Below are 25267 nucleotides of genomic sequence, written 5' to 3' on the forward strand. Positions count from 1 at the left end.
TTTTCTTTGGCTTGGCGGTGGCCAAAGATTGTGCCTGTTAATTAAGGACAGAAGTAGCTGCTTCTTACATTTTTCCCTGCCCTTTCCTCTCTCCCCAGCCACTATCCCTGTTGAGTTTTATTGTAGAGCCAGTTCCGAAAATAGCAGCAGAGACACACACAGTCCCACTTGGGAGAGAGCCCGACCACCTCCGCAAGTATGTTGGCTAATGTGGAGACTGGGGGACAGTCAGGCTCGTGACTCCTAGAAACTGCAGCCTGCCAAGTGATAACCCAAATTAATTTTTTAATCATTTATAATCCTTTACATAATTTTTATTTAATACCATTAAGTGATCAATATAGTCTTCACAGGCACTTTCTTATGCATACTCTCTGTAAGGTTTGTGTTTCTGCCAGTGGCTAGGCTTGGCCTGATTATTTATGACCAGAGTGCAAACTAATGATAAGGTGGAATTTCCTGGAAGGGAAGAGTTGTGAACTCAAATGCCTGGGGGTATTTGAGAGGATTGAGACCATAGAGACCCCTGTTAACTGTGACTGATGAGGGAAGTACATAATCTGAAAGTTTTTAAATGTTGGTCAGTAATTCAAATTATTATTTTTTTTTATTTTATGAAAAGAAATCTACAAAGGGGAGTTGAACCCTCTGCAGTTAGAAAACCACACTGCATAGAAACTTTTCTATAAAGGTTGTAGGCAATATGGAAAATGAGAAATACTGAAGCGATTTGAAAAATAACACCACTGTATTTATAACATCTTATAGTTTACAGGGTACCTTCAAGAAAGTTATATTATTTGATCTTCACAATAATCCTGTAAGGTCACTAGCGCTGGTGCTATTTCTGAGAGAATTTCCCATTTCACAGAGAAAGTATTATTAGATTGAGTTTAAAAACCTTGCCGGAGGTTATTTGGTCATTGGCGGGTTTGCTGACTTATTCCTTACATCAAGGAATAAATAATACTAGATTACCAAGTGGCAAGCATTTCAGACACATTGTCTCATTAATCTTCCCAACAAGGTGTAATGATCCTCATTTTAAAGATTAAAAACATACACTGTCAACATTCATAAGCATTTATCAAGCCTCACTCTAGCATCAGACTTTACCATGGGCTAAAGACTTTAAATGGATTTTTTCCTCATAACAAGTTTTCTAGTTAGAAACTAGGTACTCTTAGAATCCCAGTTTTACAAAAGAAGATAAGACTTTTTACAGAATGGTGGAATAACTTGCCCAGGGACACATAGCCAGTTAGTGGGTGCTAAAGCCGGGATTTGAACCATGAGCTTTCTTTCTCTTCTTAGTCCTTTTCCACTACAGTGTGTTGAATACTGCTAATGCCTGTACATTAGATTAACCCAAATGAAATTGCCAATATTTGACAGTTTGTCTTCTATAATAGCAATTTTGTGTAGTTCAACTAATAATATGTACTTTAAATGCCTTCAGTCAATCTTAAATTAATTTCCAGAACCAAGAAACAACTATGAATGAGTAGATCATTTGGGAGAGATTTTAGTCACATTTTGAAATCTGTTAATCATTTATTAACTTAAGAAAGATCCTGACCTTTAAAACTAACAAAAATTCATGCATATTTGTCAAATTTAGGTAGAACTTTTATTTTTCAAACATTTATTTCTATCAAAATTGAGGATGTCTAAGTTTTAATTGATTCTTAACTGACAATGAGTGTCTTATGAGTGTTACTTCAATTTAATGGCACTGGAAAAGAGTAATATGATTGCAATTTTGTAATTATAAAATTATGAATTAAGGGTTCCATCCTTTAGTGACATCTTTCAATGGAAGATTCGTATAGACATCAACCTTAGTTTAAACTGTAACTCAAAAATCTACATGGTGTTTTGGTGAAATAGAGATTGGAAGGAATTAGAATTAAATTCAGTAGAGGTGTGTCTCTATTTTTTGTTCACTGTGAAGAATTTTTTTAGTAGTCAGCGTCTTTGCTTTTCTAAACCTCACTAATAGTCTTCAGTGAATGAAAAAGTCAACACTGTGGCCTAGTTTGAACTTCAGGAAGGCATGGACATCTTTTGATGATGAGTCTTGCAAGATGAATCTTGTTTCTTACATGTGCTAGTTCTTCCTTGCGTGTGTGCGAACTCCATAAAAACACACATGCGAGGCCTTTCTTCACGCTGATTCTACTCAGTACCTGTACCTTTATTTGGAAACCTGAAAGAATTTTTTTGGAGAGTTGATAGTTATATCGCCTTTATAAGGTGATAATGATTGAGTACTGTAATGATTGAGTACAAGTCACAAGATTGTGCTTATTAGGTTGCTGTCTGGTATCTTTCAAATTCAAACATGATACCCCTTAGTCTACTGCACTTTTCAATTTGTGCGTTCAGAATTTCCCATCCTGACACTCTGTTATACCACGGTCAAAGAAAGTGGATATGTCTATTTATAATTTGGCAATTAAAAAATATTTTAAAGAAATAATTTTGGTAAAAATGTATTAATTATAAAGATAAAACTTAATGCAAGCAAATTCTTCATCACATATTACTGTCACCTTTTGCTTTTGTCCTGGTATGATAAATGTATATTTTATGTAATTTTGTACTGAGGTTAGACAATGAGATGAAATCCTTGGTATCCTTGGGAAAAAAAAAAAAACAGTGTGCATAGGATTTCTTGTGATTTATAAATCCTACTTTACTAAGCACAGAATTAAAATTTTGCTTATGATTTATTGAAAGGCTCAATATAATTTGTTTTCTTGGGCATACTCTAAAGGATGTGGTGAATAGGTCAGTGATTTTTTTTTAATCATGTAGTCACAGAATATTATTAATCATAAGCTTTTTTTCCAAACTTGGGCCGTTATGAATCAACTTCATGATTTTGTCCATATCTTAACATGTCTATTATTAAGGCTTTCTTTAAAAAGCTTACTTTCTAACTTAAATTTTCAAAAGGAAATAACCATTGCTATTCTTTATTAAGTGGATTAATTTCTTATTCTATATATTTACATTTTTAAACTTCAAGTTTAAAAAGTCAATTTTTAAAAATATTGTTTTTTCACTTAGTTTTTATAAGTCAACTTTATATTACTACCATACTTTGCTAGTTATATTTTTTTAGTGTACATTAAAAATATACACACTTGTTACAATGCAAAAATTCAGCTGTGTACCTCAGAATCAACAAGCACATTATGGTTGGACCTTAACCAAACTTTGGAGAAAAGTGGCCAAAAGAAGATGGGCAGGTACTAAAAGGGTGACCTATAGGGGTGGCACAGTTGACACAGAGTTTCTGTTAAAACTTAGCAAGGTTGTTTCCACCCTGAATGACCCTGAGGGTCAAGCCTGCCATTCAGTTAAAGAGGCGACACGTGGTGTTCACTGTCGTTCTTTCTAAATATTGCCCTGCTTCCCTCTTGAAGAGTCCTCTTATTAAGGGAAGGTGACCTCAACTTGGTAGGCCTGTAAGGATGTCAGCAGTAATGAATTTTTTATTTTCTATGAGGCTCAGTCTAAATTGGATTCAGCATTATGCTAGTGCATATATGTAAAAAGGTAAATAACCAATTGAAATTCAAATGTAATGAGGGTGAAGTTTTGTTATTCTACACAGCTGCCTTTGTTTTTAGCCCTGGAAAATTCTTTGCACCAAAACAAAGCAGCTTTCCCTCTCGCTTCTGAAATCATGTCTAGCTGGGTAGAAACATCTTTTCTAACCAGTTTCAGAAATACAGTTTGCCCTGGGTTGTTCCTCCCCTCTCCACCCCCCAACCCCCCCAGTTTAAATGCATACTTTTAAAATGTGCTGAGAAATTTGGATGTGAAGTCTTTAAATAAAAACAAAGTATTCTTTCTGAAACATGCAAATGTGTCTCTCTATCTCCTAGGAAACTATTATGGGACACCCAAACCTCCTAGCCAGCCAGTCAGTGGGAAAGTGATCACAACGGATGCCTTGCAAAACCTTCAGTCTGGCTCCAAGCAGTCGACTCCAAAGAGAACCAAGTCCTACAATGATATGCAAAATGCTGGCATAGTCCATGCGGAGAATGAGGAGGAGGATGATGTTCCTGAAATGAACAGTAGCTTTACAGGTAAAGAAGACTAGATAATGTTCCACCTCAATGAACTTGGGGAAAGGAGGCAATGGGAGGCCTTTACAAAGAATTGTGGAAAGGTTTCTATTCTCTAGGAATTCAGAAGTGTCACCAGAATTCAAACTCTGACCACATAATTCTTGGAAGAGGTGGGAGGTGGTCTTTTCCCTGGTCTTTTTTTCATGCTTCTTCACAAGAGTATTTTAACTACAACCAAGTATCTTAAAGGGGCTGGAGGGAACTGTCTGTAGAAGAGAGTCAAAAATAATTAGCGTTGTTTCTTTGTCATCAAAATGATATAGATAAGAATATTTGTATTTTGTTCATTTATTTCTTGGCCTTGACACTGCTCCATAATTATAGCTAAATTGCTTATAAAAAGAGAAATATGAGAATTTGTTTAACAATTTAGTAACAGTTGACGCTGTATAGAAGGCCAGCAGTACTCTTTTATGTTGTATCTTTGTAAGAGATATGGTAGAAATATATCATGCATTCGGTTAACATTGACAAATTTTCCTATATGCCCTATGAGAAATATGGGGGAAAAAATACTGTAAGTGTATATCCTGAATGTGCATTCTATATTATATAACATGTATTACTCATAGCATTATATATTTGTATCTATTCAGGGCTGCCTACCTCCATGCTTAAATATACTGTATTTAATGAAGGGATCTTTAAGGACAAGGTCTCTAGACAAGGCTATAGAAGTTGAGTCTTGCACATTTCCAGGAGGTACCATTCACAGAGGCTGTGATGTATGCAGTAACCTAGAACTGTTCAAAAATATTTTTCACTATATGGGGGTTTGACCTTATACAATAATTCAAATGTAACAACTGCAGTGAACATGAGTTACTCCAGTCTATAATGTTTTGACTTTGAAGAATATCTTGTGTCTTTTATTTTTCTATACTTAGATATTTTCTTCAATATTTTAGGGTTATTGTTCTCCAGGAGTTACCCATTTGCAGCGTTATGAGATCTTCCTCTCTTATACTGGCCTTTTCTCACTTCACTGCATTTCAGTCATTATTTAGTTAGACTTAACCATAATAAAGGGGAAATTAGTTAACTCCGTGTTTTCCTTCTTGTACTACCAAGTCTAATAGAATATTTAAAGAAAAGGTTTGTATTGGTTGAACGCTTTCTGTAGCCTGCATGGACCTCTCTGAGGTTTTCTTCTTATTCAATCTCAAAAGCCTAAAATTCTACAAGATGGCAATTAAAAACGTCTTTTGATGACTTTATTGTCATAACAATAGCCTAAGACTTCTATAAGGAACATTGGGAAAAAGAAGAGGAGGTCTGGTTTGGGATCTTGGCTTGGTTCTTGGTAGTTGTCTTATTATGAATATAATATGTAACTTCTCTTATCTGTACAATGACTGGTTAGGATTAAATCATGTCTGAGTTCCTCCTTCTAGCTCCAAGAATTTGATTGCATGAAAATTTTCATTTTCCCATTTAGAATGTATTAGGCCAGTGGCCAGCCTCTAGTTGCGATATCTAGGAGGAATTTGCTAAATTTTACATATGTCTTTATTGAAATCAGCTGATTTCATCTACTTAGAAATAAATATTTTAGCCACTTATAGTAGCCCTCATTGATACGAAAAAAGATCATTAAGTCAACATTTCTTTTAAAATAGCTAATATTTTGATGTCTTAATGTCTTTCAATGTCAAAACATTTTGTACTCTGAACCACTTTAAGTAACAATCTACCAGCCACTCTAAGCATAAAGTGACAGTAGAATATTGAGGTCTTGTGTTTTAACAATCTCCCCAGGTGATTCTTATGTGCACTAAGTGAGAAAAGTGGAAGGCCTTGCAAAGATAACCAGAAATGAATATGTATTGCTTCTTGGAGAATTAAGAATGAATCTCTAAATTCTTGCCAAGTTTTGAATCTATTCTTTATTGATGAGTAAAATTTCAAAGTATTTCTTCTCTGTTGTCCTAATTTCTCTTTTCCTTCAAGCATATAGTTAGTTTATTAATCTGTACCCCTGGGTGCAAATTATGAAACCAACTCAAATTGGCTTAAGCAGGAAAGAATATTTAGGAGATTAAGTAACTGAGGCTCAATGAGGGGTAGTAGGTAATTTCCTGTATCCTTCATCTCTGCTTTCCTTTTTGTAGGCATAAGTCTCAGCATATCTCAACAGCACCTGCAGCATAAGAACTTATTAGCTTAATAACTTCAGCATCAAGAGGCCACCTCTTGCTTGATAGAGAAGAATTTCCGTGTTTAACATTTATTGATTTTCTTTGGATCATATGCTGAAGAGTTTGGCTTGAGCACACTACATGAGTTAGAGATTTGAGTCAGTCCCCACCTACACCTGGAATAGAGAGGGTGATTTTTAAAGAGATCTGAGTGGTGGTACCAGAAAAAAAAGGGATAGATGCAGAGTAAGGAAAGACCATAGCCTCTTCAATGGTGGTATATTTTTGGTGGAGGTGGTCGTTTAATAGATTTCACATGTCCTCTATCCAACTATTGAATTACCTTTGTTTTCGTGTGTGTCATTGAGAGCTACATATCAAGAAACATTTGATTTACAGCCTTTTATTTTTCCTCAATCTGCTTTTAGTAAATCAGAAATGTCTATAGGAGAATTAGTGTGGGAGATAGGAAATAACTCCATCCCGTGATTATTGTGATTTAAAACCCCATAGAGACTGACATTTAACATCATTAGCCTCTATAAAAATTCAAGCAGAATGTCGACATTGCCTTCTATGGATGCTTTAATGACATCACCTCTAGACATTTCTAGTTAATAAGAAGGCAAGGAGACTCGTGTACTTAGAGCCCTCTTTTAAGACCTAAGTCAAATCAGTCCACCCACATGGTACTTGTTCTAGGGGTAACTGTCTTGGTTTTCACAGGAACATTCTCCTCACTTTGGCAAAAGAGACTCAAATCTGACTCACTGGTTTAGCTGTCTCTATATTCTAAACTCTTTTGTACTTTCCAGCTTGATTTGTCAGTCTTCGATCTTTGCCACTATCTACCAAAAATGTTTTAAATAATTTTTACAAAATGGACAATAATGCCCCCATATCTGGTTTCAGCAGGACTTTTTTCTTACCTTCATAAGTCCTCTGAGCCATAAAACCAAATGGTACCTCTGGAACGAGAGTATAGCTCAGTCTGTGTTTTGATGACCTTCTTAGTTTAAGAAGCTTTAGAGTTTGAGTCATGAATTTGTTTCTTCTTTGACATTTCTAAGATTGTGAGCAATGCATTATTTGAACCTGTTTTTCTCTTCTTTCTTTTTTGCTAAAATAAATTTGGTTCATCATTTTGATGTTTTTCATTAAAAGAACTTTTATCTAAATAAAACAATATAGTCAATGATCAGAAATTAGGAAATGATGAGAACTTTTTAAGAATAGAGACCCACACAGTACTTGGCCTAGTAGCCCAGTTTGGCATATGACTGATGTTTTGTTTTGTTTTGTTTTTCTCCAACAAATAAACAGCCGATTCTGGTGATCAAGAAGAGCACAGTCTCCAAGAAACAACGCTACCACCTGTGAATAGTAGCATCATCGCTGCTCCCATCACGGACGCTTCTCAGAAGTTCCCTCAATACCTACCTCTTTCTGCAGAGGATAATTTAGGTCCTCTACCTGAAAACTGGGAGATGGCCTATACCGAAAATGGAGAAGTCTATTTTATAGAGTAAAGTATACCATTATTTCTACCTGAATCTCTTCCTTTCTTTTATTCTCCTTCCTTCCCTTTCTTCTAGATGTAGATTAAATATAAAAGGATTGACCCCACACAGATAGTATTCACCTACACTATTTAACAAACTTTGTATAAAAAAATGAAATTAGCATGTTATCTAAATCATTGAGCCTGAATAGCTTGAGAAAACATAAGGTTAATAATTTCCTCAAAGAGTTAGACAACTAAGTTATGGTGTATATATAAATTATGGCATAATACATAAAGAATATATTTAGCCATTAAAACCAGGTAAATCTTTTGCTTATCTTTTCTTAATTGGGTTGTAGTTTTCTTTTTGTTGCGTTTTAAGAGTTCATATATTTTAGATACAGTTCCCTTATCATATCTATGACTTGCAAACATTTTCTCCAAGTCGGGGTTTTCTTTTCATTGTCTTAACTATGTCATATAAAAAGCTGGAAGTTCTTAATTTTTATGAAGTCTAATTAATCAATTTTCTTCTGTGTGGATTGTGCTTTTAGTGTAGTAGCTAAGAAATCTTTGTTTAATTCAAAAAGTCATAAAGCAGTCTAATTTTTTTTTAGAAATTTTATAGCTTACATTTTGCCTTTAGGTCTACGATCTGTTTTTATTATTTTTTTTACATGGCGCAAGGCATGTGAATTGAAGTTTGAGAATACATAAATATAAAAGTTTTTTAGAATTATAATACTTAATATTACATAGTTAAACATTTAATACATAATCTTTACTGAACAGGAAAAATACATATAATTGAAACTATACTAAAAAAATTAAGATAATATAATTTCCTAACCAATAATAGTCAATTTTTAAAATGCCGTACTTTGGATCCTTTATTAAGATTATCTATTAAGGATTGCCATAGTTTTGTGTACCACTAAAAAGAAAAAACAAAATGGCTAATTGAGCTTCAAAATAAATAAAAACATAGATAAATCTATTATACTCGATCAGGTTAAAGTTGAAGGTCTACTGTTCAGTGAAAAATAACAAAGGGGGGGAATGCAGAACAATATATAAAATATCTCATTTTATTAAAATATATGGACATATACACACATGTGTATTATATGTACACATTCGTTTCTGTGAATATGTAGATATAGTTCTACGTGTGGAAAAATTCCGAAAGTATCTTAACACTTGAATTTGACTAAGGAATTTAAAAATTTATTTTAACCACATTATACATTTCTGTGTGGCTTGAATGTGTATTTCCATTCAAAAATATACATGAGCATATATTTTGTAATTGGAAAATCAGGGAGGATAAGAAAGTATAATTTTCCTAAAGAGGTTGGAGCGAAGGAAAAGGTTTGGGTCTCAGAACACTCTTTGAAAACCGACCAAGGAAATCTGAAGTAAGTGAACTAGAACTCCTGTGTAATTTTACCCTCAGAAGGAGGGAATAGGCCACATTTCTGCCTTCATGTTAACAACAAATGCTTATTAAAGATGAAAATGGAAGATGTAGTTTTTTTTTTCCTCCTCTGGGAGTCGGGCAAGTATATAGGGGTTAAGAGGTCACCTAAAAAGTCATGTTGTTTCTATCACTTACTAGTTGTGTGACCTTGGGAACTTGAGTTTACCTCTTTGCATCTCAGAAAAGACATGGACATTATGAATCATACCTGCACTGTCAGATGGTCATGAGAATTAGATGAGATAATGGATGTAAAGTATTTGGGCTAGTACTAATTAGTGAGCATTATCATTACAGTTACCATTTCCATCATCATTTGGTTGTTGCAGAGGAGTTTAAACCTTGTTATAAAAACGGATGTCAGCTGTAAGTTTAGGATTTTGTACTTAGCTTTTGCAATAAATTTCCTATGAGATTATGTTCATTAGTAAGAAAAAATTGTATTTAGCAGAAGTAAGTATAACAGGAATTCCTGATACAGAATGGTATGTAAAACTCAAATTCTTGGAAGAGAATGTACCAATAATTTTTGTAAACACTTCATAAATCTCAAAAAAAGAAGGCTGGTTATTTTGCTGGTTAGGAAGACCCAAGACTCTGGCTCACTTACAGGAAAATGCAGTGATTTGCTTACCTCTATAACCTAATTTAGCTTTTAACTGATGCTAATGTTTCTTTTAAACACTGGCCTAATGTTTAACAGAAAAAATTATTCAAAAGTATGGCTTATGACAATTATGGGATTTGGTCAGCAGCCATAGGTATTAAGTTATTAGATATACAACATTTATATTTTAGCTTAAATTATATATCTAGGTTAATGAGTTTTCAGGTATCCTTTATTCTAAAGAACTTTATCTTATAGTATCTTACTTTGGATAGCAAAGTTAAATTTCTGTGAAATCAAATGTACCTTGTTCTATGTATATGTGTGAATATTTACAGTTTATGAGAAATCTAAGAAATGCTAGAATTTAAAAAGAACATTAAAAACCAAGCATGGACTTACAAACACTCTGGACATTATGTAGTAAACAAATATAAGACTTAGAAAAGAGGGAAAAAGGCAGACCAGCAAGGGGGCTTGGGATCAAAGGAATATAGGTGGTGAGTTCCCTGAGTTTTCTTTTTACCTCATATATCCCAGACGTGGAGCTAAAGAAACCAGTAACCCAGAAACGCCAAAAGAGAGATTTAAAAAAAAAAAAAAAAAAAAACCCTTACAAAAGTCTGCTCTCTCTAGCCAAAGGACCAAGAAAAGGGCATCCTACAAGACAGAAATCTTTTATTCAGTAACTGCTGGACTCTGGCCAACAACACAGAAAATCCTGTGGTCCCTCCCACCAGCAAAGGTCAGATGCGGAGCTTAGTCCTCTATCCTCCACAGGTTGTAACTAGGAGCCCAAACCTCCCTGCTGGGGTGGTGTCAAAAAAGGCTCAGCAAGAGCTGCAATTTTGATTGTGGTCAGGCAGTACTGAGCACTCCCCCTTTCTCCATGTGGACTTAATGGAGGCCATGTGGGGGAAAGCCTGGACTCTCACCCTGCCCTGGCAGTAACGAGGCAGCCACCCCCTACCCACTAGGATGGTATCAGAAAAGGTTTGATGGAGAGTCAGAACTTTGCCACCATCCAATGGTAAAGAGTCTCCCCCTTCCCCGTGGAGTCAGTGGAACCAAGTTGGAAGCAGCCTAGCTTGTATCAGCAGAGATCCAGTGGGAAACTGGAACTCCCATCTCCCCTCAGCTGTAACAAGGAGCTTCTCACCTCCTTGGGTGTCAGTGTAGGCCAAATGGGGACCCTGGACTTTAACCTCCACTGAGAAGTAACAAGTATCACCACCCCTTGCCCTGTTTGAGCAGTTTCAGGCAAAGTCAACTAAAATAGAAGATGTAAACAAGCTCTGGAATTCTATACATAATAACCTAATGTTCAGATTTTAATAAAAATTCCCTTATTATACCATAAATTTGAAAAAAATCTCAAATTGAGTGAATAAGATAACTAGTAGATACCACCAGGATAACAGATAGGTTAGAATAATCTGACAAAAGATTTCAAAACAGCCATCATAGGCAATATGGATATGCTTTATTTATATTTCACAATTATAAATATGCTTGAAACAAATGGAAAAATAGAACATTTAAGCACAAAATAAGCCTCAGGAAAGCAACAGAAGACATAAAAAGTGGAAATTTTAGAATAGAAAAACAATAAGCAAAATAAAAAGCTCAGTAGATGAATTTAACAACAGAATGAAAGGGAGAAAGGAAAGAATCAGTAAACTTTAAGATAGAAAATAGAAATTACCCATCTGAACAGCAGAGAAAAAAATAAACTACATAAAATTCGAGCAGAGCTTTAAGGGCCTTTGGACAATAACAGAAGATTTAGTATTTGGGCCATCAGAATCCCAGGAGAATTGAAAGGGAGTAGGCCTTTAAGAACTTTAAGAACAAAATTCCCAAATTTGGCCAAATAATTTACAGAGAAGCTAAGTGGACTCGAACAGGATAAATCCCTCTAAAAACTATACCAAGACACATTATCATCAAACTTCTGAAAACAAAGAAAAATCTTAAGAACAGTGAGATAAATGACACATTACTTATGTTGGTAAAGCAATTCAGATTACAGCATATTTCTCATCAGAAGCCACAGGTCAGAAGGCAGCATTTTTCAGGTGGTGAAGGAAAAGAAGCAGCAACCCATACTTCTGCATCCAGTAAAAATAAAATCCAATGAACATGAAGGGAAACCACGACATTCTTAGATGAAGGAGAACTAAAAGAATTTCTCACCAGCAGGCTTCTCCTAAATGAAGAGCTGAAGGATAAAAAGAAAATTATGAAAGAAATAATCTTGGAACATCAGAAAGGAAGGAAGAACAATAGAAAGAGTAAAAATATACAGAAATAAAATACATTTTTCTTCTCAAGTTTTCTAATTAGGTTTAAGGGTGAAGCAAAAATTATAATACTGTCTAATATGTTTCTAAATGTACATAGTGAAAATATTTAAGACAATTTTATTATAAATGAGGAAATGTTAAGGGATAATGTATGTATATATACATTTATGGCTATGTACAGCAAGAGACTATACAGTCAGTCTGTTTGAGCTGCTGTAACAAAAATAGCATAGACTAGATGGCTTAAACTACAAACATTTATTTCATAGTTCAAATGCTTGGCAAGTTCAAGATCATGGCACCATGGCACCAGCTGATTCTGTTTCTGGTGAGAGTTCACTTTCTGGTTCATAGACAGCTATCTTCTTTCTGTGTTCTCACATGATGGGAAAAACAGAACAAATAGAAAACAAAATGGAAGACTTAAGTCCAACACGATAATTGCATTAAATGAATTTAAATATAGCTGTTAAAAGATAGAAAATGGCAAAGAGATTTAAAAATATGACCATACTAAATACTATCTACCAAAATGTATTTCAGATAAAACAGTATCGGTAAGTTGAAGTAAAAGTCTGGAAAAAATATATCTTGAAACATTAATCATAAAAAAGTAAGAGCTACATGTTAAAGTAGAAAAATCTCTAAAACTTAGAAACTAAACTTAGAAACATACTTCTCAATATTCTATATGTCAAGCAGAAAGTCTCAAGGGAAGTTCTTTGGAAAATGCATTGACCTGAACAAAAATGAAAATACAGCATCTCAAAATAGCTGGGACATAGCCAAAGCAGTAATAAAGCTAAATTTATAGCACTAAACACATACTTAGAAAAGAGGAAAAGTCTCTGATAAACTATTTAAACTCCCAACTCAAGCACCTAGAGAAACAATAGCAAATTAAACATGAAATAAGTAAGTTGAGGGAAACAATAAAAAGGTGAAATCAATGAAATAGAAAATAAAAACAATGGATAAAATCAATAAAACAGCTGATTCTTCAAAAAGATTAATGAAATTGAGGAATCTATAGCAAAACTGACCAAAAGAATTAGAGGAGACACAAGTTACCAAGATTAGGAATTAAACAAGGAATCACCTCAGATCTTGAAGACTGAAAAAGATAATAAGAGAATGCTGCCAACAAGTCTGCGCACATAAATTTCACAACTTAGATAAAATGGACCATTTTCTTAAGAAGTATGAACTACCACAACTCATCCAATAGGGAATAGATCATATAAATAGCCCTGTAACTATTAAGGAAAATGAATTTGTAATTTAAAAACTCATGAAAAAGAAATCTCCACGTCCAGATGGTTTCACTGGAGAACCGTTCAAAGAATTAAATTTTTACACAATCTCTTCCTAAAAATAGAAGCAGAGGAACACTTTTCAATAATGTTTATGAACATAGTATTAACCTCATTACCAAAAAAACAAACAAGGACAGTCAAAGAAGAAAGAAAACTGCACGGCATGAAGATAGATGGAAAAGTCTGTAACAAAATGGTAGCTTATAGTATTCAGTAATTTGTAAAAAGAATTATATACCATGACCGAGTCAGAATTATTCCAAAGATGCAAGAACTATTTTAATACTTGAAATTTTAATCAGTGTAATCCACTATATTGAGGCTAAAGAAGAAAATCACAAGATCATAATTGTCAATGCAGTAAAAGCTTATGACAAAATTTAGCACTTGTTCATGATAAAAATTCTCAGAAAAATCAGAATAGAGGGTAATTTTCTTTACCTGATAAAGAGCATCTACAAAAATCCTGCAGCTAACATTATATCAATGGTGAAAGATAAAATATTTTTCCTGCAAGACTGTAAATAAACCAAAGATATTCGTTCTCACCACTCTTATTCAACATCATGCTAAAAGTTTGAGCCAGGATAATGTGTCAATAAAAAGAAATAAAAGACATATGGATTGAAAAGGAAGGAATAGAATTGTATTCCTCTTTGTAGATTATATGATTATATAGAAAATTACAAGAAATATACAAAAAAAAAATCCTAGAGTAAGTATCTTCAGCAAGATTGCAAAATAAAAGATAAACATGCAAATATCAACCATGTATCTTATAGTAGCAGTGAACATGTGGATAACAAAATGCAAAGTAAATTATTCATATTTACTTAAAACAACAACTTCGGTATAAATTTAGCAAAACATGAACAGGATTTTATGTGTTGTAAAGTGCAAAATGCTGACGAAAGAAATCAAAGAAAATCTATATAGAGAGATAGATATACCCTATTTATGGATCGGAAGACTCAGAATTGGTACAGTAACGATGTCAGTTCTCCCCAGATGGGTATACAGGTTTAATGCAAATCCTGTCAAAGTCTCAGTGAGGTTTTTTCTTAGTATGGATAAGTTTATTCTAAAGGTTATATAGAAAGGCAAAGGAACTAGCGTATAGAATAGCTAAAAAAATTTTGTAAAAGAATAAAGTCAGAATAATCAATCAAGACTTGTTATACAGCCATAGTAAGGTTGTATTGATGATTAAATAGATACATAACCAGTGGAACCCAGAAATAGACCCACAAATGTGTCCAACTTATTTTCAACAAAGGTGCAAAAACTATTCAATGCAGAGAAGATAACCTTTTCAATAAAATGGTACTGGAGCAAGTGAATAGCTGAGGAAAAAAAAACTAAGCTCAACCTCACAGTTTATACAAAAGAATTAACTCAAATTAGATCATCCTAAACTCAAGTGTAAAATGTGAAGCAATAATACTTATAGGAAAAAAAAAGAAATTTTTGAGATCTAGGAATAGACAAAGAATTCTTAGACTTGACATCAAAAGCATGCTTCTTAATAAGAATAATTGATAAATTCAACTTCATCAAAATGAACAACTTTTGCTTTAAAAAAAAGACTCTAATAATAGGATGAGAAGAAAACTATAGACTGGGAGAAATATTTACAAACCTCATATCTGAAAATGGACCTGATGGCAAATAAGTACCTGCAAAATGTTCATCAGTAGCCATTACAAAATGCAAATTGAAACTACAAACTAGCCTATTAGCATGGCTAAAAAAAAAAAAAAGTAACACTAAATAATGGCAAAGATGCAGAAAAAGTAGATCACTCATATGTTGCTGGTGGGTCTGTAAAGTTGTAGGGCATTTGAGAAAACATTTTGGCAGTGTCTTAAAAAACTAAATATGCAACTACCATATGACCTGGCAATTACACATTTGGCAGATAAGTGAATATTTACATTTACACAAAAACCTGTACATGAATGTGTAAAGTAGATTTATTATATAATTTATTATTAAAGTAGATTTATAAATAGCCAAAACTGGAAATAACCACTGATGTCTTTTAGTGATTAAACTGGTACACTCATGCTGTGGAATATTACTCAACAATAAAAAGAATTATTGATATATGCAACAATTTCAGTGAGAATTATGCTGAATGAAAGATGGCAATCTCAAAAGATTACATACTGTATGATTCCATTTATATAACATTTTGAAATGACAAAATTATAAAAATGGAGAACTAATTAGTGGTAGCCAGGATTTTAAAATGGGCTTTATGGGGAAGGATTAGAAGGAAAGCATGAGTGGCTATCGAAGGGCGGCAGGAAGGATCCTTGAGATAATGGAAATGTTTTGGATCTTGACTGTACGGATATCAGCATCCCGGAGTTGATATTGTACTGTAGTTTGCAGGATGTTACCATTGGTGATATCTGGGTAAAGGGTATGCAGGATCTCTGTGTTTTTCCTGCAACTACATGTATCTGTAATTATCTCAAAATAAAAAGGTATTTTTGAAAAATTATTCACAGTATTTCCTCCCAGTGATGACCATTTTTATCATCTCACTGTGTAGAAACAGCGCAGACCATGGATTCTGGTATGAGACTGCCTGGGGTTGATTGTCAGTTCTGCCATATATGAACAGAGAGTTCTTTGGCAATTTTTTCACCTATCGGTCCTCAGTTTTCTTATTCATAAAATGGGAGTAATCATTTTTAATACTAATAATACCCTTCTTATAGAGTTATTGTAAGAATTAAGTAAATTCTACCATATGTAAAAGAGCAGATTCTGGTAGTTGTAAGCAGACAAATAAGTAGATAAGTAGTACCGATGGTACTACGTTACTTTTTTTTTTCTTTCACTCATTCGAGATGAAGTGTGTATACATTTATACATTTTGTTTTTCACTTAAGGCATAATTATTTGTCAATATTTCATAAGATTTGAAGCTAATATAAAGAACTTGGACAACTTTTCAACATATTTGCAACCTAAACTTCAGAGTTCTAAAAACAAACAAACAAAAAAAAACAGGTTACTATCTAAACTATAAAAAACAAATTTTTAATCTAGTTTTCATTTCTGGTTTACAGCATAAACTACCAGACTTGCAGTTCTTTGCCCCTCCAGTTTAGCTTGCATAGAGTAGACCGGTAGCTCAAGCAGAACTTTGCCTGTGGATTGATCTGCTTTGCATCAAATCTTCCAGTCATTCCTGTGACATTTCTAAAGTGATAAGGAGCAATATTCTTGGGAATGTTTCTGCACTCTTTCAGACCTTCAAGGCCTCAGTCAATGTCTGTTGAAACACTTCATTCGGAGTTGGGTTCTACCCTCGAGAAAGCAGTTAGGTGACATGTCTAACTTCTTTGCAAGGCTCTTCTTGGCCCAGACTCTATTTATGATAGGTAATTTTGGGTTGCCTTCACTATATCTGAAGCATAATTTAGGACACTGCAATTAATGGCATGTATTAGCAGCTTTTAGCCACTTGCATGAATTGAGGTAATTTCACTGTCATGAGAATTCTGATGGAATAGAATGAGTGAAATAGCAGCCTTCTTTGTGAATTCCAGCATTCAAGATTTAAGTCATAGCAAATTTAAAATAAATTGGAGTTTGCTCTTCAGCAAATGTGAAGACTAAAATAAGTCTAAACAACAGTAGACAGTACAGACAAGGAGTGTCATTTAGAACTCATTGTTCAGAAATACGACTGGTATTGCAATTTCAGCTTTCAATAATGGAATGATCATATTAAGGTAGGTTAAAGGACCCTGCCTAAGAGCTTTCCTAAGCCATTTTATAATTCCAAACTCAGGCTTTCTTCTGATCTGGGTTTGCTGTTGGAAAGTATCTTTCATTGGTCAAAGAGCAAATATTCAGGAAGGTATAATTCTTTTGTCATTGGACTTTTTGCTTTTTTTTTTTTTTTCAAAAAAAAAAAAACATTTCTTCTTTTTGTTTCTCGATTTCAGCCATAACACAAAAACAACATCTTGGTTAGACCCACGGTGCCTGAACAAGCAGCAGAAGTCTCTGGAAGAGTGTGAAGATGATGGTAAGGGGTTTGGAAGGTCTTGGTTTAAGTGAGTTGGGTGTTTGTTCACACGTGCACATTTGAAAGGTCAGCAAGGTCAGCCAGGTTTTAACTATGAGTTTTTGAAAGGCAGACGCATAGTAATATCTCCACTGGAAATAGAACTATACACAGAAATTATTCAAATGAAATAAAACCGCTACCTACAGGAACTAGAGAAAACTCTACAATGTCTCTAAGAATAGAGACTTACCTATTGGACTATAATCTTATATTTTGAAAGTCTTAGAGGAAAAAATTAGTAGGTTTTTCTAAACTCCCCATGTTTCATAACTCTATTATATCCCAAGTCTTGGTGTAGGGAAAGCACATCTTGACTTGTTTAGCAATCTCTGTGTAATTTAGATTATATCTTAAATACCTGAGAAGTGTCCAAGAAAGAGGCCGAGGTATTATCCTAGCCCTACTCTCCTTTTTAATCTTGAAAAAGAATCAACTGCCTATAAAAATTACTATTTAAAAAAGTTTATTTCAATGCTTTGGGATTTCTAATTGTTTTTCTAAAATGAAAAAAAAAATTGAAATGGAACAAACATGTTCATTTTTGGTACATTGAGGTCTATCCCAAGTCATACCAAAATTACTTTTTGATGTGGATGAATTAAAAGGAATATGGTTGGCTCTGCTGTTCATTATTCATTGCTGGCATTTGAATTAGTATAATTATTGAATACATATTTTACTGTAAGAACTTTATTAATTTATCCTATTAGGCAGAATTATATATATGTATGTGTACAAATATATACACACATACTTGAGGCTTGTTTGAAAACATGAGCCAGTAAAATATAATACTGTCAAAATCTTATACTCTAAAATTCATCCATTATACATAGATTGAAGATTACATGAAATGAACATACAAATTCATGTTCATATTTATTTGGCTGACGTCTAGTAGAAATACAAATCCTTCTGACTGAGAATGCATGACCAAGCTACTCATTTTACTGTGGTTGCTTAGTCCCATTCCTGAAGAAGGAATGGAACAGATGTGGTCAGCTGCATTCTTCTTCATGCTTAAGGAATAATGAACTGTCCTAATTATTCAAATATTCTTTTTAATATATAATACATAGTGACCAATTTCCAAAAATCAGAACATAAAATACATTCAGTCATAAAACTTCATGGAACAAAATTTAAACCCTTTTTGATACCTGATGATTATGAAGGCACTTTAGGCATTTTTATTACCACAGGATCTTCAATGTCAGTATCCATTATAATTATATTGTGGATGTGTGAAAATACCTATTATAATTTTATAGGTTGTAGAAAACTCCAATACCTTGTATTAAGAAAAACTGTTAATATACTAGAAATAGTGGGTAAAATTACTGAATGGTGTTACCAAATCTAGTAATTTTTAATTCTTTAGGGTTCTTATTATTGGTGTCAATGTTATTTCTTTTGGAACAAGTATGTATACATACCAAATGCACTTAGTTTAGTAATTATCCCTTCAACATTAGAATTTATATATTGTTTTCCGAGTAGAAATTATATGTATGTCTGTATGCCTGTATACACAAACAGTTACAAATATGTAACAATGTAACAAAAAGATTATGCCACAATAACAAGTATAGGTTCCCAAACCTGCATTTTCTGTTGCCAGTTAACACAAAGCTATTTTGTGTTGTTTATATCATAACACAAAGAAGAATAATATTATTGGTCACAACATTATTCCTGCCTTTCTACTCTCTATGGATAATATGCATATGGAATGTAGCAACAGAGCATCATACTTACTGACTTACTGTAAAAATTGTATGTTTTCTGTTTCCTATCTCAAAAATGGAGAAATTAGTTTGGGATTTTAATTTTCATTGTATAACTCTTTTTGCCTTTGAACTTGCCTTTGAGCTCCAGGCCAATGTTTTAATATGCCTGGTTGATCACACCAACTGTTAGTCCCAAAGAGACTTCAAACTCAATATGATTAAAACCCAACTAATCATCTTTTCCACTAAAATCTCATCCTCTGGTTTTCCTGTCTCAGTTGAGGGTAAATTCATGATACTTAGAAGACCCCTTGACCTGTTACCCATTTTTAATCCATCTACTACCAGCTGAGTTCACTTTGCCTCCCAGATACCTTTGCAATCCATTCTCTATATTTTCTTCATCACCTCTACCATCCTAGCCCAGGCCATGCTCATCTTCCACCCGGACTGTTGCCCATTCTCCTTCTTACACTGTACTCAGAGCAATCTTTTAAAATGTAAATGTGATTGTGTTATCACTGACTACCCTCTCAAGCCTAATGCAATGGCTCTCTGGTCTGCTCAGTTAGTGCCAAGTCCTTAGCTTGCCTTTTCAAGCATTATGTGGTTTAGCCTCTATAGCTTGTCTTATTCTTGCTCTTCCCCACTCTCTGCCCTTCATCCCCACTAGTCTTCAGCAAATTCCTTGCCCATGACAGTTAGATGTATAGTTTTCTCTCCTTAGAATATTCTTAAGTCCCACATCTTTTTATTGAGTGCCTCCCATATGTCATATATTCTGGGAACTTCAGCTGTATTAATGAACACAATAAACAAAAAGTCCTGCTCTCAGAGAGCTTAAATTCTAGTCATTTTTTACTCTAAGTCTTTTTGTTAAATTTTATATATCCTTCAGATTATATCTCATGGGCTATTCCTGTGACCTTGCCCCTAGATATGATTAGATTATCCTAGTATATGTCTTACTCTAGAGAACTTATTACAGTTTTAATTTACTTTTTTAATGTGAGCTTTCAATTTGTCTTCCCATAGAAAAGAATACAGATATATGTGATTTTGCTCATTTTGTTATCTCTGTCAGTTAGCATAGTGACTGGTCTCATTAAATAATTATTGAAGAAATGAATGAATGCCCCCAAAGACATTAAATAATATCCAAATTGGAATTTTCATGAAAGATTATGTAAATAATATTCCTTTTTAAGAAACAATGCTTGTGTCAAAACTTATTTGTGGCAATTATATAGTTTTTAATTCAAGAGTTTCTAAAGTCAATAGTCGATTCATTTATTCATTCATCGATTTGAGAAATGTTTAGTCCCCCTCATGAACTAAAATTACACTGAGCACTGAGCAAATTGCAGTAGTGAAAACAGGCTTGATCCCTGAAACTTACTGTGGAAGGGTCAGTTACCTGCTCTGTAGCTGGAGAGACTTTATGAAATGTTTTGTCGTATGCTGTCCTGTGTTCTCTCCTATGTAATAATAAAATATTTTATTGACAGCAAGAGGAGGTCAAGAATGGAAATGATCTTGACTTGTTTTGCTCCTTGAGATTATTGAGGACATTTCATTCCAACATTTCTGAGCTGTTTGACTTAAGAAATCTTATATAATGTAAACTCTGCCTCCTTTAGGGCAGCCTTCAAGCTTTGCTTCCCGAATGTGCATCATCAAATAATTCATTTTGCTAACCCCTTTTTAAAGATATTGAAGTGTACAGTTCATTTTAAAATCTTCATCTCAATTTGACCTCACCTTCCATTTTTCAGGCAGCGGTATTACTTATAAATTAAGTAAGTCTTTAATTGTGAATTTAATTGCCTCACTGATCAGAGAATTATTGAAGGATTAAAAGGACTAATATTGAAAGCTCTAACAACTTTGTTCGAAATAAGGTCTGTAATAAGTGACTTTTCGCTTGAGAACATTGAAACCACAAAGGTATTTGTCATCTTCTACAACCAATCAAACCTTATTTTGATATGCAAGGAAATGAGCCATTTAATTATGTTGCCAATATCAGCTCTTACTGTTTTGTGATTTACACTGAGGTCTCAAGTTTATTAGCCAGCCCAATGAAATAAGCCACAAAGCAGGTAAGGACAAAATTAAGTGATTTGTTTGCTGCTATTTTTCTGATGGGAGTTTCTTTCTTGGTGCTGGTGTCTGAATTTTTCTTTCTCTCTTTTCTGTCTCATTCCTGCTATTCCTTTGGAGAAGAAGGGGTCCACACCGAGGAGCTGGACAGTGAACTAGGTAAACCCTCCCAGCCTGCTGCTGCCGTGTGACTTGCTCTGAACGATTCTGTCTCCAGTGAATTGCTTAATCCCTCTGTTTCTTTAGTTGGTGCTTCTCCAATTGTGATGGCCATTCTGGCTTATCCATGGAATGTCAGTCTTACAACGCATGTGCCTGACTGCAGACATGATGCAGAGCTATAATAAATCGCATCTACAAAGAAAAAGTCGGAGCGAATTGAGACTAGAACAAGAATTAGCAAATTGGTGCTAGGTATTGTAATTTGAGGATTAAGAGAAAACTGAAGAGACAGATCCTTGTTGTGTCCCTTGAACTCTCTCATATAACCTATTAGCCTCATTTTTCTAATTTGTTTAATGTGAGTAGTCTTCTATATGGGTAATACAAAAAAAGCAAAGCAAAACAAAAAGCTACCAGACAAAATATAAAGATCTTTATTGCGTAACAGCAATACAATAATTTCTGAATAGTTAATGTCTTTACTATTGTGTTATTATTAAAGCATTGGCCACAGGTGTATAACTGTAGTGACTGGCTTGCAAACCAGATGCTAGGTTTATATACCATTTTCCTTAAAGCATATATATCAATGTAAATCAGATCCTGACTACCCTAGCTATTGTAGTTTAGAAATAAGTTCCATTAGCAGGTAATGCCACACTCTTTTATCTTTGCTGTTGGAATGTATTGAATTATGTCCCCTGCTAAGTTAAATGTTTTACGTTCAGCTTTGAACAGTTCATATTAGTTTGCATTCCATCTGATGCCTCTAGAGAAGGATAGATGGGAAAGCACAGGTTTTAGCTAAATTGCACATGAAAGCCTTAGCTGATTGAAGAATGACCATGGTACATTTTTTAAATAAAAAATTGTTTAACATCAATGTGAATGGAACTGTACTGAGATTATTGAATCAAACTAGCATTCTTAAGATTGCCTTAAGAACTGAAAATATAAGTATTTAATACAGATTATTTTCATTCAATTTCGTTTTTGTTATATAGGTAGAGATAATCATGGTTGACTAGAGTTATGATATAATACAATTTAGCTCTGTTTTTCTTAATGTTTGGAGCATATTCTATTGTAATGGATGGATATGCCAGCAATGGTGGGTAACTATTGGTAGACCTATTTTAAACATGTTTAATAAGTTGCCCTTGTGGTCATTGTGGTAGAAGTGACTTGTGATTCAACCTGTGTAATATAACAATCTGAAAGTAATTTTATTTTTTAAAAATGTATCAGTCTACTGTTATTAGATTAAGTAATTGAAAAAGACAGAACTAGGTTTCCCAGACATAAAATGAGTGCCTTAATAATTTGTTAAGCCACTTTAAGCCACTCTTGATACCTAACTAATATTTGTGAACTACTGCTGTCTGTAGGCAGCTGGTAGAGATAATATAGCTGTGTTCAGAAGCGCACATTTATTTGCTTCTATGGAAATTTAAATGTTGAAGTTTTTAAGAAAGAAATGTCTGTTTTCTTTTTTCTCATGTAGCTGTAATATTGTGAAAACTTTCCCATGCTGTTATGGACTCTAAAAATAAGTTTTAATGAGTGCATAATATCCTTCTCGTGTCATTGCCTCAATTCTTGGAGGTGCTTTGGTGAAGTGGAGGAGCTGTGTCTGGGGTCAGAATAGGCTGCCTGGCCTCACATTCAGGCTCCCCCATTTTTTGGCTTTATGAACTTGGATGAGTCATTCACTTTCACTTAGCTTCCCTTTCCTTATCTGTAGAAAGGGACTGAAAGAGGAGCTCCCAAGGTGCTTGTTGAGGAAACTTAGTGAGAATGTGCCTTAATATTTATCCCTGTGATCAGCTCATATTGTTTATACCAGTTTGTTTGTTTGTTTTTTTGTTTCCTTTTGTTGGACTTTTCAGTAATTCTTTATAGTACGTTCTGCCTTTAACATGGGGCAGGAGAGGAACATGTATACTATAGAAATGACCCAAATGTGTTCTTGTGGGTAGAGTAGAGATAGGACTCTTTGTTTTTTCCTGCATGTGTCCGCTGTTTAAAGAGTGGTGTACATACCTGTGTATACACACACACGTACACACACACATGGAGTTTTCTTTTGCATTAATTCTAGATTCTTTTGACAAATTCATTGTTCATTGCCCATTTTCATAATTAGAGGATCCTAATTTCAAACGATAGCAACTCTCAGGTTTTCAGTGAACAATACAATTCCAGATGTGATAAGGAAACCTTTTCTATAAAATGCCTCTGAAAAGGGGCTGTTGGCATGGGTGTTGGGCACAGGTCATTTGATTATAGAGTTGCCATTTCTGAACTCTATTGTTTGAGCTGGGTCAGTGACTCTGTATGCACTTCCGAATTACAGAATTCATCACATCCTCTGTAGTCTTCTCCCCAGAACTGAAAAGCACTCGCAGTATCTTCTTTTGGAATTACAGGGTATTCATGTGCTGAAACAAACTAAGAGAGGTAGAGACAAGAAAATGGGTCTCTTGCCAACCAAAACTAAGTTACAGTTTTGAAATTTGTCCCTGATTATGGACATGACTTTCAATCTGTTTGCTGACAAATCCCTTTTGAAAAGAACTTAGAACATTTGTCTGCAGCACATTTGCTTCTGTGGTGACAATCAGTATAGTATGAGATTTCAGAGGCAAGAATAGCAAGCAAGCAGACCATACAAATCTGTCCTACTCCTTTTGTGCTTTCCTAGAACAGTTGCCTTTTTTTTTTTTTTTTTTTTTTTTTTTTTTGAGCCTATGTGCTAGCTGGGTGCTGTACATCTCATTTACAAGTTGACCTTCGAGGTAAATCCTAGAGAAGGATGTGATTCCAACATGTTAAGAAACTAACCCAACTCCAGACATATGAGGTGGTAGAGTTAAGGTTCAGTTCTAGATCTGGGCAACCCCTAACGAGTCTTAGCTGCCTGAAATCTCTGTGATAGGTTATATAGCCTGGTTTGAAGTCTGATGTTATTAAACAAGGCAGAAGGGGGAGGAAGGAGTATATGTCTCTTTAGGCATCTTCATAGTATTTAGCTAAATAAGAAATGTGATGTCATCTTTTTATGAGCTTCAATATTTTCTGCCATTTTCATTTATTTAGATTGAAATAGCAAATTGGAAGACAGACATCTTTTTTTAAATTGACGATCTATTTCTATTTTAAGCATTAGGAGACTAATTCCTATTATTAAATTAATCACCACTTTGAAATTGAGAAAGCTGTCTTTTCAATTTAAAATGAGTTTCAGGTTGAAAAACTGGAAAATTTTTGCAATTTGCTATTCTGATCCAGAAAATGTGTTTAAATTTACAAATGTCCAGATACACTGGTTGACCGACCTCATTCTTTGCTGACTGCGTGGCAGGACCAAGTCAGAAGTGCCTTCTTTTCTTGTTCTGCACCCTTCTCGGACCTCCATCAAAGCACCTACCATGAGATGTTTGAATAATCTGTTCAGATGGTGCAATCGCAATTATCTTTGAGTCCTGGTGCCTAGCACACTCTCAGGGAGACAATAGGCACTCAATTAATGTTTGACAAGTTAATAATAGAATGAATTGAATTCTTAAAGTTTTCTGTATTTTATCTAAAGATAATAGGGCCAATTGCAGATTTTGAAAAGAGATTTGGTTCATTAAACATGATGTGGTCCCCTTACACTCAACACTTTTTCTGCCCCA

The 25267-nt window shown here is 34.2% G+C and overlaps 1 protein-coding gene across 16 annotated transcripts in view; it reads left to right on the forward strand.

Annotated features, from left to right (window-relative positions):
* MAGI1 (membrane associated guanylate kinase, WW and PDZ domain containing 1) overlaps positions 1-25267 on the forward strand; it is a 542794-nt gene that overhangs the window by 435661 nt on the left and 81866 nt on the right. For 7 of the 16 annotated variants that reach the window (XM_016150212.2, XM_016150200.2, XM_016150202.2 and 4 more), the window contains exons 4-7: positions 3900-4106; positions 7610-7811; positions 17468-17550; positions 21546-21584. In XM_016150212.2, coding sequence (XP_016005698.1) covers positions 3900-4106; positions 7610-7811; positions 17468-17550; positions 21546-21584 — 531 coding nt within the window. The remainder of the gene's footprint in view (positions 1-3899; positions 4107-7609; positions 7812-17467; positions 17551-21545; positions 21585-25267) is intronic. The other 9 variants (XM_016150218.2, XM_016150213.2, XM_016150201.2 and 6 more) reach the window with 2 other exon arrangements.

Source organism: Rousettus aegyptiacus, unplaced genomic scaffold (assembly GCF_014176215.1).
Source record: "Rousettus aegyptiacus isolate mRouAeg1 unplaced genomic scaffold, mRouAeg1.p scaffold_m13_p_4, whole genome shotgun sequence".
NCBI classification, from domain to species: Eukaryota; Metazoa; Chordata; class Mammalia; order Chiroptera; family Pteropodidae; genus Rousettus; species Rousettus aegyptiacus.